Source organism: Sinohyriopsis cumingii, chromosome 15 (genome assembly GCF_028554795.1).
Source record: "Sinohyriopsis cumingii isolate HCF-2022 chromosome 15, ASM2855479v2, whole genome shotgun sequence".
Classification (NCBI taxonomy): Eukaryota; Metazoa; Mollusca; class Bivalvia; order Unionida; family Unionidae; genus Sinohyriopsis; species Sinohyriopsis cumingii.
Genome location: NC_142975.1, coordinates 133,395,293 through 133,411,220, shown reverse-complemented (window position 1 = coordinate 133,411,220; position 15,928 = coordinate 133,395,293). Strand labels below are relative to the sequence as shown.

General features: G+C 33.8%; 2 protein-coding genes across 2 annotated transcripts in view; one reads left to right on the top strand and one right to left on the bottom strand.

Annotated features, from left to right (window-relative positions):
• The window catches only part of LOC149782809 (SUMO-activating enzyme subunit 2-like), a 104,052-nt gene extending 91,965 nt beyond the window's left edge, over positions 1 to 12,087 (bottom strand). Inside the window, exons 1-3 of the mRNA XM_089934325.1 lie at positions 11,909 to 12,087; positions 4,169 to 4,252; positions 1,438 to 1,508 (exon numbers count right to left, since the gene is read on the bottom strand). Coding sequence (XP_089790451.1) covers positions 1,438 to 1,508; positions 4,169 to 4,252; positions 11,909 to 12,052 — 299 coding nt within the window. The 5' untranslated portion in view covers positions 12,053 to 12,087. The remainder of the gene's footprint in view (positions 1 to 1,437; positions 1,509 to 4,168; positions 4,253 to 11,908) is intronic.
• Positions 12,088 to 12,192: 105 nt separating this feature from the next.
• The window catches only part of LOC149782808 (HAUS augmin-like complex subunit 4), a 54,583-nt gene continuing 50,847 nt past the window's right edge, over positions 12,193 to 15,928 (top strand). Inside the window, exon 1 of the mRNA XM_089934326.1 lies at positions 12,193 to 12,453. Coding sequence (XP_089790452.1) covers positions 12,399 to 12,453 — 55 coding nt within the window. The 5' untranslated portion in view covers positions 12,193 to 12,398. The remainder of the gene's footprint in view (positions 12,454 to 15,928) is intronic.

Below are 15,928 nucleotides of genomic sequence, written 5' to 3'. Positions count from 1 at the left end.
TGGAAAATGTGGACAGTCAGCCAGTCCGTGATAAACGACTTATGACCACTTCCGTCATAAAACGCACATTCGTACAGATGAACTGGTTGGTCAACAGTCAGAATGGCATACAGCAGATGATAAATGCCACAGTGGTTGGGTAGATATAAGTTGTAATTTGTTTCGTCAAACTGGCAGGCTGTCAACCCAGCATCAGGAGTAAAATAATATCCCCTCACATCCACCACGAACACTATCATGCACAGATGGAGTATGGGGTATTGTATATTTATGCTTAATGGGTGGAGATAGGTACAATTTCTGCACCCTAATGCCCCATTGGCAAGGTGACACTTTAATTTGGATTGTCACACCCCATAAATCAGAGCTAAAGGCTTATCCCCACTGGGATCCTGAAAAGTTTCTTCCTGTTCCATCATTGATAATCTCAACAATATAGCCATATTTATTAGAGAGGGAATGCATGATCTGCCATCATCTTCTGAATCTGCATGATGGGTAGAAGGGGCATCCCAGCATTCCCCAAGAGACTTGTGAGAAATTCGGAAGTGGGACATAGGATCAGTACCTCATGCTGAGAAGAAATAGCTATCGTTGTTTTTATGCATAGCTTTAACTGTTTTTTTAAACTATTTTCAAGGATATCACACCGTGTTGACCACATTATAAATGAGTTATAATTAGAGTAAATGCATTAAGACACAAAATTCCACTGGTGAAAATAAAAATGTATGTTGCCTGTTGAAAGTTTAAGTCAAAAGTAACAAAAATGAACAGTACAATAATTTCAAAAATATCAATAAATTCACCCGATTTTACATTTTTTTTTAAAAAAAAAAAATGTTATATGCACAATATAAAAGAACAAAGGAAATGTGGCTGATTACATTTCAGTTACATTTTTGTAGAATTTATCTGTATATCCTAGCACATGGCAGCAAAAGTGAAAAACCATTTTAAATCAGATCTACCCATAGCAACATAGCAGATAGAGAGTTGCTTCCCTGTGTGTGTGGACAAAAAGGTGTTTTTCCATCTTTCTGGAAGATCTGGACTCAGAGGTAGCAAAGAAAGCTATCCATAATGTAATGTGATCAGGTAATGTATTTGCCAGAGAAAAAGCTCTTTAATGTCAATTATTTCCAATGCAATTATTAAATGAGTATTCAACCAATAAACTTACCCTCCCCCTCTCTCCCCTACTTTTTACTGTCAATGTCTACCCCTTTCTCAATATTTCCAACTTGAATCCTAGCTTGTGCAACAGCTTACATGTATTTACCTGTTTATTTAATATGGTATATATATAGGAATGTATTTTTCTCTACTGTTATATTTTAATGCAAAATAATCTATGTGTGCCAAATAGTCCCTATCTGCCCACTCTTTTATAAATAAATAAATTTTTAAAAAACCTAGGTGGATTTCTATGTTCACCTCATTATGCTGTCATGATAAGCTGTGATTTTTGCATCAGGATTGAAATGAAAAGCACTCTCCTTGGCAACCTAAAATAATAAGAAATGAGAACAATTTTCAATGCACATATATATTTTCAAACGAAAAATGCATAAACAGATAAAACTAAACTGGTGAATATGCATAAAAGCATTTTGGGACATTAATGATGTGTCATAACTAGCACAGACTTAAACCATACCTTTGTACTATAGAAAATATTAAAACTTGAAAGACGTTTTGTTTTTATAACCAGGAATTTGCTCCAACAATTTAAAATAAATTATACTACTTTTTCATACATTCATTAAATTCAGAATCTGTATAATAGTCAAAAGTTAGTGTTTCACAGTTGAGTAAATAAAAGCAGTTATTTTTTAAATAAATTTTGGCATGGATATGACATAAGTATACAGAATCTCCTTAACAGTCATAATTGAGGACCAATAGTGTAAACTCAAAAAAATAATAAATTCTGACTACATTTAACTTTCTGTTATAAAAATGGAAAACATAATTTTTTTATGGCATATTTAATGACAATAAACAGACATTATAGGACCTTATTACTGTAAGAATATACACTCAAATCAATTAGAGCCATAAAATACACAAAATTAGTTCCAAATTTGAGGCTTGAAATTTTATAGTTAATATTATAAGAAGCAAAACTTGAACTACATTGAAATGAAAACTTGACATTATTACATTTAGATATCGATGTCAGAGTTCCAAATAAATTTTAAAACTTGCTAAATACATCAAGAAATTGCACACACATAACATGTTGAAGATCTGTGACATAATACTATGCCATTAAAGGAAATCAAATTGTTTAATAAATTATGTTTCTCTAATAATACATACTTGATTGCATTAACATCACAAAAATAAGCTTGTTACTTTCCAAATTAGGCCCTCCCAAAAGTCTATATCATATAGACGAAGAACAGTAACTCTTTCCCATTACCTTCCATTGCTGCCACCAGGTATCATTAGTTTTAAATAGTTCAATGAGGAGACTTGCATGGAAGGGAGAAGGTGAGGATTTTATAGTAATGTGATCAGTTAAGTATTCTGGGAGAAACATACTTTACTAAAAAATTTGTTTTCTCCCTCAAATTCCTTCCACAATCAGCAGGAGAGAATGATGAACATCTCTACCAATACTCAAAGCACCCTTGAAGGTAAGAAAGAATGGATTCCCAATAAAAAAAAAAGATAACCCATTCCCCTAACAGTCACATGATCCATGACAACTATATCAGGCTAAGAAGCGGATTACTGAACTCTTCTTAGTGATAAATCTTTTATGGGCAAATCTAGCAAAAGTGGTAAATTATGCCTGTGAGGAAGCTGTGTTGATGTCAACTTTATCTGATGATTATCTGGGCAGCAACCACTAAATCCACTGGATTCAAATCTTATCTCTGCAAAGCTAAATCCTTGAGATAAAAACTCAAGAAGGTTAGTTAAACATGCCAGCCAAAAGGTTCTGTTGAAACATTATGTTTGGAAGCAAGGTTCAGAGAGATCAATCAAACAGGCTGAAATTTTCATGAGATAACTGATCTTTCCAGACTTAAGGGTACTTTTACAACTTAGGGTTTTAAACTTGGCACCAAGAAAGAGTTATAACCAACAAGTTTTATATAATTTAAAATATTAATTTATTTTCCTGAAATACAAAGTGAAAGAATTAAAAATAACTTAAAGTATCATAAAGTTCTATCAATTCCAATAGTTCCAATTAATCTGAATACATTCCAAAGGTATTTTAAACAATGACTCTTTTGTACTGATGTACGAACACTGAATTCAAAGAAATTTCATATAGCTATTAACACAAATGAATTTGAATGAATGTTACATTACTGCAATTACGATGAATGATTATAGTAAATAAATGAATCAATCCCCTCACATAATTCTTACAAGACCAGCAATACTATTAAGAATGAATGATTCCACACAATAATCATTTTATATAGAAAATCAACATGCAACAGCTGGAATGGAATACAATGCTTTTGAATGAATCATATGGTTTTTCACAATATTCAATGCGATCAACAAGGGTCATATCGTTTATTCTAGCTAGCTAGGAAACAGGTCAGTTGCCATTTGTTTTTTTAGGAAACCCGTGACCTCCATTCCAAGAATGCCTGTCCCGGTCAGATCAGGTGATGTTTACTTTCACTTATCAGTACCACTTAACCTTGAGAATTATGAATGAAACATCATACACACTATACATGGCTCATCCTATAGTACAAACTGCAATCATAGGATCCAAATTGTTTTGTAGGGGCTTCCAGTTGCATTTATCTAACCTCCTCATCTTTAGTACTCTGCCAATATGACCAATAATTTTCACTGTGCACGAGGTACAGATAATGTGCCTGAAGATCTGGATATATGCAGTTTGCTAGTAGTAATCAGTAGAACAAAAAACAACACAGACCCTTGTCTAACAGCTTTTAATGAGATGGCAGATCTTGGTTCTATGTTGTTAGTTGGCTAACTTTACTTATAAGTGAGTACATATGGTAAAATACAAGCCAGATTTGGAGTGGAAAATTACTTACATACTTCAGGCATTGTCTGGTACATTAGATAATTGAATATATCAAAACTTTCTACCAGAGAAATTTTCATGCAATTAGTAATATTTAAGCCTTTACAAGTACAAATACAAAGTAGGTCTCACCTGTGCTTTTGATTTTCCTACATGTTCTTTCCGGAACAAGAACTGTCTGTTGAGATTGCTGACATCAATGGTATCTAAATCAATCTGAAAAACAGTGTAAACAAAACGTCTGACTTGCACATACAAGATGCCATGGATACAAGCATCTGATACATGACAATTTAAATACTTAGTCAATCCAAACAAACATCATGTAACCCAAACAATTCCATTAGTGGTCCCTCACTGTAATGTACCTCTGAATCAAGCTGTTTAGGTCATGGATCACATTGTTTGAATTTTGTTTTATCATTGCTACTTGAATTCTATCACCCACCCACCCTCAATATACAGCTTACTTACTCATAACAGCCCCGTTATGACTCCCATGAAAAGGATCATAAAGTGGGAGCACTGTATGTGTATCACAGGGATTCTCAAGCCAGACATTTCTCTCGCACAAGTTAAGATGATGGGCATATATTTGTGAAATTTAATATAAAAACATTGAAATAAAAAATACAGAGGTAAAGCTGTAGCCAGTAAGGACGTAAATATGTCAGCACAATTTCACCACAAAATAAAATGTCTACATTTTTTTAAAGTCTACAATGAAAAGCAAAGAACTCCAATTTTTTAAAGTGCATGCAATTCCACTGATCATCAAATAGAAAACTCTTGTCACACTTACTATACCAGCATTGGTTTTGATAATGACATATACCCAGAGTATCATCGGTTGTTTGATGATTATTGGTCATAAACAGACGATGATGTACATGTCCTTACAGGGTTAAATTTGGAATTTCATTCCATGGTAGCCTATAAGGACCAAAATTTTAAAAAATTGCTTATTATCATATTTATCATACATAAATAGGAAAACAAAAGTCAAACTTTTTAAAATTCAGAAATATTTCAATAATAATATTATTATTATTAATAAGAGACTTTTAAATATTTACATTTCTTTTCATAAATGACATTTAAAATATATAATTAAGTATTTTAAATAAAATATCTGTAATGTTGTTATTCATGGAGTTCAACTCTAATTACATTTGTGTGTTTGATATAATCACTGGATCCTTTTCGTTTTTGTGGAAATATTAAGCTTACACAAGTGTGGACATACCTTCTTATAGGTAAGTTGCAATTATTGTTTATTAAAATAACTAACTGCTATCATACCCATGTTAGGCAAATACCTCAATTATATAGTTGTTTCCACATGGTATATTAATCTGGGAAAGCCACCATATGCTGTTTTATACATCAATTGACAGATTTTTTTTACAGGAATCTGTTGAGGGAAAATCAGGGCCAACTTTTTCTCCTTGTGTTTGCAAGGAAACATTATAAAGTTGATGGACTAAGGCACTCAAATGGAAAATCATAGCAACAGCAAAATAGTTTTAATATGTACTGATAACAACATTAAGTATAGCGAGAATAAAGTAGTCCGAGTTTCCTCTGACCCTTGCCAATCCATTCTTGATATTTTGACATTTATGTTGGGGTGAAGAGTCCACTGCCTATCAAAAAGATGGAAATAGGATATCCGCTTACTAGCTGGTCTAGCAAACTTGAACAACCTTTCATCGAGATATACCTACATGAAATCAATAGGATACGATTTATTTTCTCAGAAACTTATGAGTATAGCATTTGTTATATCTTTAATCCGCTGACAAATGAGATGAAACTACAGCGTTTAGGAAATTTGACATGGTGCTCAACATTTGCATTCCTAGTCACATGACTACAAAAATGTCACAACCCACATGTCAAATAGTCATGTGATTTCAACAATAAACAACTTCTATTATTCCTGTACAAACAAATCGAACATATAAATTAAAGTCACATGTGTATAAAAAAAATGAAAGAACATAAACTTCTGAAAATATTTATTCTGAAAACAATGACCACAAATCTGTAAACCATGCAGCAACTTGAGAAAACCAGATTCACCAAACATCAATGCGGTAGTCCTGTGATACCAAAAAAACACACAGCTGACACATACTCAGTACTTGATGAATCTGGTAATCTCCACCTTGCTACGATACTGACAGGTTTCTAGTAGTTGTTTTTCTCATGAATAAATATGTTGAGAATTAAGAGTGAATATTTATTTACAAATAGTATGTGACTTTCGTATATTTTTGAATTCTATGTACAAATACCTTGGAAGTGGTTTATTGTTGATAGCATAAGACTATATCTGTCCGCTGAATTCATTGACATGTACGTTACCAGATTTATGTAGTGACTATGAATGCAAATGTTGGGTTCCAGGTCAAATTTAATAAACGCTGCAGTTTCATCTCATCAATCAGTGGATTAAAGACATAATGAATGCTACACTCGCAATTTCTGAGAAATAAATCATATTCCTATTGATACGCCGATATATCTCGATGAAAAGTCATTCAGGTTTGCTTTGCCGGCTTGTAAGCGGCTACACTATGCCCACACCAAATTGTGTCGGCGTATTCCATCTTTTTGACAGGCAATGGACTCTGACTCTACACCTTAGCATGAAGGTTCAAATAGCAAAAATGAGGTGGCAAGGTCACATGAAACTCAGATTACTCTCCAGGCTAGTCCTACAATGTAAGACTTCCATGGCATCCCAGCAAACTGCAGTGTAGGCCAACGAAATATGTCCATTAACTTGTGTGGGAATCTGAATTTAGTTGGATAAAGACATCAGAGTAAAAAAAAGTCTAGACTACAACATTATAACTTTAATTTATAGAAAAGCGCAGACATGGGCTGCCAAGTGTGCGAGATAATCCCGAAAATGTGATTTGTCGTTCCGATGTTAAATGACATCTGAACATGCTTTACAGCACTGTTATTTGGGCAGTAAGACCTTGATATCCAAAACATAAAATATCAGCATCGATGTCTTACATCGTAGGACTACTGAAGTCCTATATGTAAGAGCTCGACGTTGATATATATGTTTTGGTCATCTAAGTCTTACTGTGCATTGTTATTTTATGTCGACTAACATTGTAATGAAATTCAAATTTTCAGGAATATCTCACACTACTGGCAGCCAATAATGATGCTTTACTACAAAGAAAAGTCGTAATGTTTTAGTCAAACTTTACTTACTCTGATGTCTTTTCTCTAATAAATTCAAGTTCTCACAAAAGAAATGGACCTGTTTTCAAGTTTGCGGTGTGTGTGCTGGAATGCTTCCAATGAATTTATTTGTCCAGATTTCATGAAGGTAAGTTCATTTTTTTAAAACTGTGCACAACTCAATTTGTTGTTGTTGTTGTTGTATGGTTTAACGCCATTTTTCAGCACATGAGGAAGAACCCGGGAAAACCCAGGAAAGAACCACCAACCCACAAAAAGCTACTGGTAGCTTTCTCACATACCCACATTAGCCGAATCCGAGACTCAAACACACGCAGACAGAGCTGAGATGGCAGTGATCCATAACGGAGAATGCTTTAGACCACTCGGGGCCCCCACAACTCAATTTAACGTCAATCAGGGTATTATCAGATGAATTTAAATGGAATGGAGCAATAAGACTTATCTGTTTAACTTTTTCCTGCCAAATGGAATTAATGTTAGCAAATAACCTCAATTGCTATTTTGCAGCATCCATTTTGAACATACATGTATCACGTGATCATGCTGGGTCATACAAAATAGAGGCTAAACACGGGGTAAAATCGGACACCTCCAGGTATTCTCGAACATGTATTTGTATATTTTTTAAAAATATATGTTTAAACCCTGACATATGTAATTTAATCAAGCACAAGAAATAAATTAAACTAGACAATGTAAATATTCCAAATTTTGGTTATATTTATCATGATTGTTACTGTCTGTATCAAGACTGCATTATGGGGTTTCAAAAATGTTTACATGTACTATGTAACAAAACAATTCACACAGTTATTCCTAATGTCAACACTACCGGAAAGGCGAGTACTATTTTGTTTTCCAATAACCCAAGTGCAATAAAAGAATTTACATCATTTAAGCTTCAAGATAATCTTTTCTTTTACATTACTAGTCCATGAATTATCAAGCATAGGATTGTTATGAACATTTCATTATGTCTTAATAATGTGTATCACACTGTTATGTAAACAGTCTTGATGACATGTCATATAACAGCTAAAACTTTTTAAAATTAAATATCTAAATAATATAAATAATAATAAACAAGTTGGTGAAAAGATTTTATTTTATTGTTAGTTGTGTTGGTTAATGTAGTGTACTGACATATTTGGTTGTTAATTACTTATTAAATAATTAATTAATTAATCACAAATGTTATCACCACAGTTTTGCTGCGAATACCAACTAAATCATCTACAATATCAGTTTAAGTGGTTTTTATCTTATTTAATAGCTTAATTTATTTGAAATATTAACCAGCTGGCTGTACTTAACAACCTGTTACATGTATTTCAACTGAACTGGCCGATAATACTCCCTTCAGGTGGGCTCATGGTCATTCCATACCCAGTGGAAACTGGTCGTTTTGTACCCAAGGTACAAGTTGTTTCATAACTGAGGTGCTGGTCATTTTGTACCCAAGGTGCTGGTCATATTTCTTGGTATTATTTAGTAAAGACTAACGTGATTGAAAAAAATACAGAAGTTTATCCTCTCAAAGCAACTTGAAATTCTGAGATCTTTTAATAATGGGGCTGAATGCAGATAAACAGTGTTGCTTGATTAAGTTTCTCTTCTCCAAAGACCATTACTGGTGATAATTTCAACTTCTGTAGCCTGCTTTTAAAGGTGTTGTAAGCGGTATACTATACAGACCGCCAAAGCCATTTTTTGTACACTACCCGCTGCATTAGCATACTTGTGCAAAGTTTTGGACACTTTCACTGATCACAAGAAACTAGCAAGTTAGTCGTATAATTGAAATTCTCTGTTTTCAACTAAGTATAAATATTACCAGGAATATTTTGTCATGCCAAGTGAAAATTTGTTTTCATTGTTTGGCATATTCTGTTTTATTCTGTTATCCTCCTAAATATAATGCACATAAATAATTGTGCAGAGAAAGAGAGAGAGAGGCTGATTTAACTTGACATTGCATTTTACATATATTTACTTGTGTGTTTAAAAACTTATTTAATTATTTAAATACTCGAAGATATGTATGCATGCTTTGATTCTGCCAGTATTGAAATGTATTTAATACAGCACCCTATGTAATTCGGCATTTATTTTTTCCAGAATAGAATTTTAAAAATTACAATCCAATGAATGATTGAAGGAGATGTCTCAGTAAGATGAAAGATTAGCTCAATAGGTTTCTTAAAGAACAAAAGACCAACAACATTATTCTGAATTGTACATTCCAAGTTTTATTACATACATGAAGAAAACATAATTACTATATGCATTTCTGTTTTCAGATTTGAAAATCACTGTATAATAATGCAATGAATTTGCCTTGTCAGTCAGTTGTCAGGCTGTATATGCTGCTGCAACATTTCTGTAATTTTGAAGAGGAGATAACGCCGCTCTAGTACTCTTACCACACCAAGAATATTCTTGTCTGCATTTTTTTTTTTAAGTGGCTTCATCGTATAAGAGGCTAACTAGCACATGGAAAGGAAGATTGGCTTTGCCGGCTTATAATAAATAGATAGACCATTAAAATAAACTGAGAGAAATTAAACATAAATTGTACAATACCTGATGACAAATAATTAGGAGTCGAACATACGTCAATTGTGACTGACAAAGAAGAGTAAGAGCAGGGACAATTAGTAACAATGTATGCATCCACGAAACTATTGAATAAATTTCCAGATTGATTCTTTTTGGCTTAATGATAAATTTTAATTCATTGTATATAACTCCAAGTTTGCCTTCTGATCATTATACTAAATATTAAGTGTCTGAGTAAAACAAATTTATTTTTTCATAGATAAAGTAAATCCCCAGTAAACAACTGAGGTAAATATAGTATTAATGTCAAATAATTCTTGACATGAAATTTATTAAGATTTCTCCAAATCCCAAAGACTCCTGAAAAATGGAGACTTCGTGTAATTATTTTAAAGTAAAACAAAAAGAATGAAATAATCAAACATGGATTTTAACATTTGATAACTTAACATTTCAATTATACTTCCCGTTAAAGTATACAAGATCATGTAGAATTCATATTATTATCCCTTAATTATGTTCGTATTATTATTATTAAATATTATCCATTTATATATAGCTGTTACTTCACTAACATGCAGATTCATTTTTGCATTGATCGTTCGTGTAAGTACATGTACCTTTGTAATTTATTTATGCCTCTATGTATATATATATATAGCTATCACAAAGGAAAAAAAAAGGAAAATAGAAATAGTTTATTCTGATGAAATGCTATTATATTACAATACTTCATCTTGGCGATCCAAAGATACTAACTCTCACATGGTAATACCTGTAATGAAACAATCAAATGCTTTAAACAGTTTGAAATACATATGAAATATCTTTTTTATGATATTGGTGGTTACATTTGTACTTTAGGTCCAAAATGACTAAAGCATTGGGTATGAAGCAACCAGCACCATGGATATGAAATGACCACTGCTTTGGGTACAAAACAACTCATTAGGATACAGCCTAACTAACAGCTCTGTGTAGCATGTTTTGATGTCGACTAACATCATTACGAAAGTCAAATTTTCAGGAATATTTCACACAGCTGACAATTAAAATAACAACGCTTTTCTACAAAGTCATAATATTTTAGTCAGATTTACTTACTCATATGTCTTTTCTCTAATAAATTCAAATTCTCACAAAAGAAATGGACCTGTTTTAAAGTTTTGTTGGCCTACATTTCAGTTGGCTGGAAGGCGATGAGAGCCAGGAATGCCGAAATCAGGTTAAGTTGAAATATTATTCTTTAACGAAACAAATAAAAATATATTATGCCTATTGGAACTCTAAAGTAACATTTAGTTTTGTTCATGAAACATATCTGCCACATGAACCTACTTAAACATACTTCATCATACCTCAACTACTGTCACACTGCAACAAATTCAAATGTATGTCAATGGAACATGAAAATGCGTCTATTTGCTAGAGTCATATTTTTAGTCTGCCAGGATAAAGACAGCACAGTAAGTATATTAATTACACATAAATTAGTGGAAGAGTGTCGATATATGTTGCCAAATGTGAGGTATTCCTGAAACTTTGACTACTCATTCCGATGTCATCAACATCGGTACACACTATATAATACCATTATTTGCATAGTAAGACATAGAATTTAAACAAAACTAAGATGTGCTATGTCTTACATTGTAGGACTATCGATATAGGCAGACAAGTGTACGAGACTTCCTTAAACTTTGACTACTCATTCCAATGTCAACAACATCGAAACACGCTATACAAGGCCGTTATTTGGATAGTAAGACATAGCACTAAAACAAAAACAACATGTGCTATGACTTACATTGTAGGACTAGACAATACCCCGACTGAAGTTATACAGAAAATGTTAATTTGTTCTAAAACAAATTATATTAAAAAAAGCATTGTAACGGTCTGTAAAAAACCCATTGAAATAGATTATTATATTAACAACATTTCACAAAATATAACTTATTTTGTTTTAAAATACACCAATAATATAATTATAAATGTACTAAATTTTCTAAATGGTGCACCCGCCTGGCGCGTTACAGTGGCCGTGTGAGGTGGGTATAAAAAGAGAAGGAAGCGTACAATTTCAATGTCAGGAAAGCCAGAGAGGACAAGATTCTTTAGCAATTCACATCCAATTCCTCCTGCGCCGACAACAAGTACTTTTGACGAATTAATTCTATTTTGGGTTACTTCGTCGAACACACCGCTTATGGAAGCCGCCATGTTTTTCTATTTTCTGTTCTTTCTTAGTGCATTTTCTGCAATTGCTGCGATTTGATTGGTCTATGGCCTTTGGTTGGGCAATCGGAAATAGATCGGCTATTTTCGTCGAGTCGAGATATAAATTGATCTGGTTCCCTAACCGCTTTTCTCTCCATTTCTCTTTGTTATGACTATTCGTTCTGAACAAAGAGTTAAAGAGTAACTCCAGAAAGCGTTAAGGCAACGAGATTAGAAATTAATTTGAGGGACGTTGACATTTGGATTGTTACTTGGGCTGATTCTCTACCAGGATTACAGTATTTATTACTTAATAGTATAGCCAGTCTGAACAGTAGCGGGAAGTTCAATGGATGCCTTACAAGAATTGGAGAAGAGTCAGCAATTGAAAATTGTTGACAAACGTATGCATCTATATTTCCTAAACACTGATTATAGACAATTCGACCAACTTGGGCCGCGGTCTCTCTAAACACCCCAAGACTCTCCAAGAACACCCCAATATTACATATATTGGCACCAAAGTTCTCAAAAACGTACTAAGAAGCGAGAAAAAAAAAAGAGGCAAACACACATACACTGTATGATACAGACATTGTTACCATCAGTGATTAATAGTATTGGTTGATGTCCCTATTTCCAATAATAATAATGAGGACTTTGTATAGCGCTTAAGCGCTTTATACTATTAGACAATACCTATAAGATAAAAAACATAATATTATTACAAAAACAAACACCATGAAATTAGAAAAACATTAAAAAATTAAAAAACATGCTGACAATATTTCAGGTAGGAAGCATTATTAGGTCTTTAAGTTTGTTCTTGCAGTCGAAATAAGTGAGTTTTGAGAGCCCTCTTGAATGGAATCACTGTGTCTTTGTGTCTAAGTTCAGTGGGCAATTCAGTCCATGTTGCTGGGCCTTGGTATGCAAAAGAACGCTGTCCATATGACTTTGTTTTCGTAGTGGGAATAATGAGTATACGATTGTCAGAAGAGGAGCGTAAGTATCTTGCTGGTGTGTACACATGGATGAGGTCGGATAGGTATGTTGGACTAGAGTCCGACAGTGAAATGTAGCACAGAGAACAAATTTTGTGTTTGATTCTGGATCAAATGGATAGCCAGTGTAGGGTACAGAGCAGCGGGGAGGTGTGCTCTGATCATGGTACTCAAAGTATAATCCGAGCAGCTGTGTTTTGAAGTTTCTAGTGTAGATATTGAGACGAACCAGACAGAATTGAGTTACAATAGTCCAGTCTTGAAAGTACTAATGAACACACAAGTGTTTTAGTGGCATCAACTGTAAGATATTTGCGAATTGAGCTGATGCGTCTCAGCTCAAGATATGCAGCCTTGCATATGCTCATGACATGTTCATGCAATGTGAGAGTACTGTCCAGAGTAACACCTAGGTTTCGTACTGATTGTGTGAATTTAATGTTGGTGTTGCTGATATTGTTTGAAGTAAAGGATGTGAATGAGAAAGTCTTTGTGTTGTGATCAGAATGGCCTCAGTTTTATCATCATTCATCTGGAGCTTGTTACATGTCATCCATGATTTCACATCAGAAATGCACCTCTCTACACCTTGGATGGTAGCATCAACTTCAGTTGGGTGGCTAGATTTGTATATTTGGGTGTCATCAGCATTCAGTTGGTGAGACACTGGATGATGATCGATGACACTTGAGAGCGTCCAAGTGTGCAGAATGAAGAGAACAGGTCCAAGAACAGACCCCAGTGGAACACCACAACAGAGATCAACTGGGCTGGAGTGTATTCCATTTGCAAATACAATTTGTGTCCTGTTCACCAAGAAGGACTTGAACCACAGTAAGGCTGTATCATGAATGCCAAATACATGCTGGAGATGGTGAAGTAATATATCATGGTCTATTGTGTCAAATGCTGCAGACAAATCGAGGAGGGTGAGGACTGTAATCTTTCCGCTATCCAATGCAGAGAGAATGTCATTAACTACTTTCAGAAGAGTAGTTTCAGTACTATGGCAAGGGCGATATGCAGATTGTACATTGCTAAAAAGACTGTTTGAATTTAGATGAGATACAAGCTGGGATAGAACAACCTTTCTAAGATTTTTTGTATGAGTGGGAGATTAGAAACTTGGCGGTAGTTCTTTAAATCGTTATGGTCTAGTGTTGGTTTCTTCAGCAGAGGCTTTACAATGGCAGTTTTGAAAAATGATGGGAATTCCCTGGATGAGAGAGAGGTATTAATAACATCAGTTAGTTAAGGCAATAGTAGATCTAAGCACTCAAGCAGCAGTGATGTTGGAATCGGATCAAGTTCACATGACTTTGGTGCACTCTTCATTACAATTGTACGTACAAAATCCATAGAGACAGGTTCAAATGCTGCTAATGGTTGCCGCTCATATTCTGTATCCCAACTGTATGGTGATGACGAATCAATTGTAATTGTGGTGTCAAGCTTTTCTCTAATGGTTTGTACTTTGTCACTGAAGAAATTTGCAAATATGTCCGGAAGGATGACAGGAGAGAAGGTAGTTGGAAGTGGTGTAGATTTGTTCCTTGACATTAGCTTGTTAGTAATCTCGAAGAGCTCTTTGCAGCTGGAACTTTCCATGATCTTAGTAGTGTAGTGGGCTGATTTCGCTGCACGGACTATATTTGTGACATTCTTCTAGCAATAAACTACGGAAACTAACTCTTATGCATCAAATATCTTTAATTTTATAATATTATTAAACAGTTTTCTTTTTTAATGGCTATGCACCATACTTCTCTCATTTATTTTGTTATAAACTGTTTGTATACAAATTTTCGTTTTAAATCGTGCATCAACATTTTTGACAGAGACGCTTAGAATACATGACCAAAGTGTGTTACAAGCTCCACACGAGTGATTTCCCTTGATTTTAAGTAGCCGTGAAAGAAAGTTGCTCTGTAATTCCTTTCGATTTTACATCAGTGTCATGCTTGATATATCAGATTTAATTTATCTAAACTGTCTGATTATACAGGCCATTTAATGATTGGTACTGTCACAGAGACAATCAATTATCAACAGTAACTCACAAACCACCAAGTCGTTTAATTCTCTATGAATTACTCTGTCTTAATAGTGAATCAAGAGGACATGCCAGTAATATTACCCAAATTACAGACTGATTAAAAGAAGAAAAACAATGAAACACACATAACTGGTTTATTTTAGAAGTTATTAATGTTTACGCAAGCATAGTAATAGAATATAAAAGGTAGAATTTCATCGTTTTAAATTTATTTAATATAGCAAGTTTCTAGCTGGTCATAAAAAATGATATGAGCTATTGCATTTACATTTATTTTTACCAAAATAACTTTACAGTGTTTCCATAAAGAAAATATAAATTAACTTTTAGTAAATCAGGCCATTATCAACACTATCAAACAGAAATGTATATTTATTGATTATTGAATTCTCTAGCAAATCGTGCTTTCTTTGCATTATATTTATGAAACAAATTGCATAAAGAGTTATTGATGAGTAAAACGATAGTACAATGTATCAACGAGTTATTGATGAGTAAAACAATAGTATAACATATCAAAGAGTTGACAGAAACAGTACAAACGAAAATCCGATATGTATTGATCCTGTCCTTCTGTACACAGACACTTCTTACAGAACTTACAAGAGCTTTCTGGAGCATATTGCTACAGAGCTAGATGTTCAATCTGTGGAAGTAAGAGTGCCTGAAATGATGGAATTTGGAAGTGACGATGAGAAGAGTATAACCAAGCCAATAGAGCCTGTATTCCCCTCGTCTAAATGCTATCTGTGCACGAAACATCTGAAGGATAATGTCAGGCACTTCCTTCAGAATAAAATATGGGTGGAAAAGGGTGAA